This window comes from Otolemur garnettii, unplaced genomic scaffold (genome assembly GCF_000181295.1).
Source record: "Otolemur garnettii isolate 467f Iridium unplaced genomic scaffold, OtoGar3 scaffold00128, whole genome shotgun sequence".
NCBI lineage: Eukaryota > Metazoa > Chordata > Mammalia > Primates > Galagidae > Otolemur > Otolemur garnettii.
The window spans coordinates 4,233,090-4,237,315 of NW_003852523.1; the positions used below are offsets into that span (position 1 = coordinate 4,233,090).

Consider the following 4,226-nt stretch of genomic DNA (forward strand, 5'->3'; position numbering starts at 1 on the left):
TTTTCTTTTTTGAGACAGAGCCTCAAGCTATCCCCCTGGGTAGAGTGCCATGGCATCACAGCTCACAGCAACCTCCAACTCCTGGACTCAAGCGAGTCTCCTGCCTCAGCCTCTCAAGTAGCTGGGACCACAGGTGCCCTCCACAACGCCCGGCTATTTTATGGTTGCAGCCGTCATTGTTGTTTTGGCGGGCCCGGGCTGGATTCGAACTGGCCACCTTAGGTGTATGTGGCTGGCGCCTTAGCCACTTGCGCCACAGGCGCCGAGCCGATTCTATTTTTCAATTAAAGAACTTCCAGTGTCACTGATTTTGTAAATTAAAGGAAAACAAACAGAAAGTATTTTCATTGTCAGGATACACTAACCCAGGGTGACCCTTTAAGTGCTTTCCTAAACTTTCCAGAGGGTCAATAAATTCATTAAGCACAAAAGGACACACTAGCATATGTGTACTTTTTAAAAATAAGGCAAAAAGCCTGGGCATAGGGGCTTAGGCTTGTAATCCTAGTATTTTCGGAGACCAAGGCAGGGGAATTGCCGAGACCAGCATGAGCCAAGAGCAAGACCTCCATCTCTACAAAACATAGAAAAATAAGCCAGGTGTGGCTCATGCCTATAGAACCAGCTAGTCAGGAGGCTGAGGCAGGAGGATCACTTGAGCCCGGGAGTTTGAGGTTATAGTGAGCCATGATGATGTCACTGCACTCTAGTCCAGGTGACAAAGACCCTGTTTCAAACAAACAAACAAGGCAGCGAGTATATCACTCATTCTGTACCCATCACAAAACAATCTGCAGGGAGCAGTCCACCATGGACTGTGGTAGACCAAGTCCCTGAAAGGAGCACTGTGTCTACTCTGCACAGAAACGGGAACGGAGAGCACCTGCACTACCAATTCCAGACAAGAAAAGAAGGCAGGTGTTCATTTAGACCAGTGGTTCTCAACCTTCCTCATGCTGTGGCCTTTGCTGTGAACCGCTGATATAGACAAAAAGTCCTTGTCACCCTATTTCAGTAGAAAATAAAAGTGGTGAAGAGTGGTAGTATACATAAAAAATATGAACCAAATGTATACTGCAGCATTCTGTAAAACTTAGCCACATTTCTCAGGCTTTCTGAGGTGGGGCAGAAATACAGATTCCCCCTATAAATCAAGAGTCCCAGTGTAGGGAGCAGCTGGGGCGACCCCGCCCAGAGGCCCAGAGGTGGCCACCACTGGGCTCCTTAGGACTCCTCTGTAGAGTGCAGCAGACTGAGGTCATCGTCCCCCAGACGCTCTTGGATTGAGTCTAACCTCAACCCCAAACACAATGTGGGGGCTGAACACCCTATGAAGGCTTTTTAAATTTCATGAATTTCGTTCTAAAGATCTTCAATACACGGTGAGTTTCTAATGTTTCCCCTCCACCAAAACACACAAAAAGGGATTAAAAATTGTTGGCTCTCGATTTAGTGTGATTCATTCTTTAAATTCACACAGTATCCTTGTAAAGAAGACAAAGTGTTTTGAACATGAGTACTGTGCTCACACTGCTATGACAGGCAGTAAAAATCTCATATGAAGCAAATACTCTGCAGGAAAAGGCTCTCACTGCTCTGAGTAGTGCCTCCCTGAGGTAAATGCAGCCGCTGTCACACCTGCACAGTAAGCACCAAGGCATGACGTCACTCCTCCCACTTAAAGGTGTCCCGGGGAGAGAAGCTGCCCAGGCCTGCGTGATTACAAGTGGTGATCACAGCCTCCAACTACACCAGGAAGTGCTGTCCAGCTGGCACACTCAGTAGCACCACTGTCCGCTCACCTCACCATCTCTGTACCCTTAGGAAAACCAGAGCAGGAGAATCAGGGCAGCCACACAAAAAGCTCAGGGCTGCTTTCCGGACACACCCACTCTAATAGTGCAGCAAACACACCCCTGAGCCACTGATAATTCCTGTATCACTAACTCTGGCAAACAACCATTTGTTTGATGAAAAGTATTCACTGCACATTTATACTTAGAACTTAATTAAGCCAAAAGTTCCTTGTACTATTCAACTCCTTTAAACAAACTTCGAGACAGCAGCTTGTTAAGGTCACAAACACTAAGCACACCAGGAAGCAGGTAAGAAAAAACTGAAACAATCCTGCACTGGAATGAACATTCAATACAGCTGCAACCAGGACAGGAGCTTTGCTATGCTACAGTTAGAGACCCTGACTGAACCTGACTGAGTCTGGGCTGCCAAGAGTTGAGAAAATTATTAGCCCCTCCAGCTGAGCCCACGTCAGCCCTAAGGTCAGGACATTGAGGTTAAGGCGCTATTAAGTCATCATCTGGACACTCCATGCCATAAGCCAGCACCATACTTCTGAAGCAGGTCCAACTATGACATTCTCCAGCTTTACTTCCCACTAGTCCGGGACAGCCCCCCTCCAGAAATGTCCGTCTGGACTGCGTAGAAACTCAATCAATTCGCTTCAAAGCAGAAACTACAACATCCTTTTCGATAAAGCCTCTCCTTGCCTAAGGCATGAAATAACTGCAAGTACTCGCCGCCGTACTTAGAACGCCCGCGGGCGGCTGTAAGTCCACACCGCTGCGGCCCTCAGGGCGCGGAGCCCGGGGACAGGTAGCCGCCTCCAACCCACGCTTCCAGCTCGGGGTCTGAGCCCCGTCCACAGGGAGCGCTCTCTTGGGGTCGCAGTGAGACTAAAAGGGAGACCACAGGGTGCCTGGCCGCAGCCTTGGGGCCCTACACAGTCACGCGCGCAGAGTGGCCGCAGCAGCTGGACAAAGACAAAGGGTGGACACTTTTCTGCTGCCCGCTACACCCTTCCACCGCCCCGCGGCCCCGCCGGCCCCGGCGCCCTCACCCGCTGCGGGCGGCTCCTGCGTGGCGGCCGCCGGGATGAGCAGCAGGAGCAGCGCGGCGCTGCCGACGGGCAGCCCCCAGCACGGCGTCGGCCCGCGGGCCCCGCCAGGCGCCATGGTCGCTCCACAGATCAGTCAGTCAGGAATCCGCGAAGACTCCAACGCCAACCCAGCCCGTTTCTGCCCGGAAGAGCAGCGGCGCCGGAAGTGGGCTGGAGGGCGGGGCCAGGCGAGTGCGCAGCCGCAGGCTCTGGCTCGCTCCACCCCTCGTCACAGGCCCTCCTTCGGGCGTCTTTGCGGCTCATAGAGCCTGCGCAATGGGGCGGGCTTGGTAATAGCGATTGAGGCTTAGTGCTCCTACCCGGCAGGGCAACGAGTGTAAGCACTGCCCTGGGCCGAGCGTTTTGGGGGCAGAGCCTCACGGTGGCCTTGACCCTGAAGCGGAGCAGTGGTCCGGTGGTGTCCCCAGGCGCTGCTAATGCTACTCAGCAAAGGTCCCCTGGAAGAGGAGGAGGTGCCGCGCCGGGTCCGGGGCGCCCGCCTTCTGGGGCCAGAGCTCCAAGCGCTGGGCCGGGACCGCTTCCTTGAGGCCGCCCCCAAGCGTCCTCTAGGTGGTCGTAGAGGGTTTGGTTCTGAGTGCGCTTGAGAACGCTGAAATCGCTCTCAAAGTGGGCCTCGCCATGTGCTACGGAGCTGCCACCCTGGTTCCCGACAGGAGAGTGCTTCGCCCCTCCCTTGTCTCGCTCAGTAGACGCGGCCCCACAGTGATTCCACTGTTAGTGATCCCCCCTATGGTGACCCCTCACCGTGACACTCCCCAGTCACTGCCGCTGGGACCACTTCTCTTTGGGTTGGCCTTGCTCTTGGCCTGTCCACCCCCACCCCCACCCCCACCAAGGCTTAGGGCCCCTGGGTGTCAGACTCTGGTTCAGTATATTGAAGTTCAGTAGATAAATACTAAATACTGAATTATTTTTTTAGGCTACTTAAATGACAGAAATAACATACAGGTGTGAAAATAAACACAATTTAAAAGCTGTTGAACCCTCCCCCAAACATGTTAAGCCGTGAGGGAGAAGTGACTATGATCTGAGTCATGTGTTGTTAGGACTTCAGATTTTCAAATTATAGGTTGACTCACTTTCTTACAGTTTTTGTTCTGTACAGTGACTAGAGAGAATTAAATGACGTCAGGGACAGAAACCTCCAGCCTTCTTAGTTAATGATTCTTGTAGATTAACTTCCCTTTTGTTGTCCTGCTTTGCTTAGATCACATGGGATGGGAAAACCCATGACTATTACACCCTCAAGAACGCCAAACTTGGCTCGGCGCCTATAGCTCAACCGGCTAAGGCGCCAGCCACGTACACC

At 52.4% G+C, this 4,226-nt stretch overlaps 1 protein-coding gene across 1 annotated transcript in view; it reads right to left on the minus strand.

Annotated features, from left to right (window-relative positions):
* Window positions 1-3,028, minus strand: part of PTTG1IP (PTTG1 interacting protein) — a 27,375-nt gene extending 24,347 nt beyond the window's left edge. The window contains exon 1 of the mRNA XM_003798092.3: window positions 2,858-3,028. Within this exon, the coding sequence (XP_003798140.1) occupies window positions 2,858-2,972 (115 nt within the window). The 5' untranslated portion in view covers window positions 2,973-3,028. The remainder of the gene's footprint in view (window positions 1-2,857) is intronic.
* Between the last annotated feature and the right edge of the window lie 1,198 nt (window positions 3,029-4,226).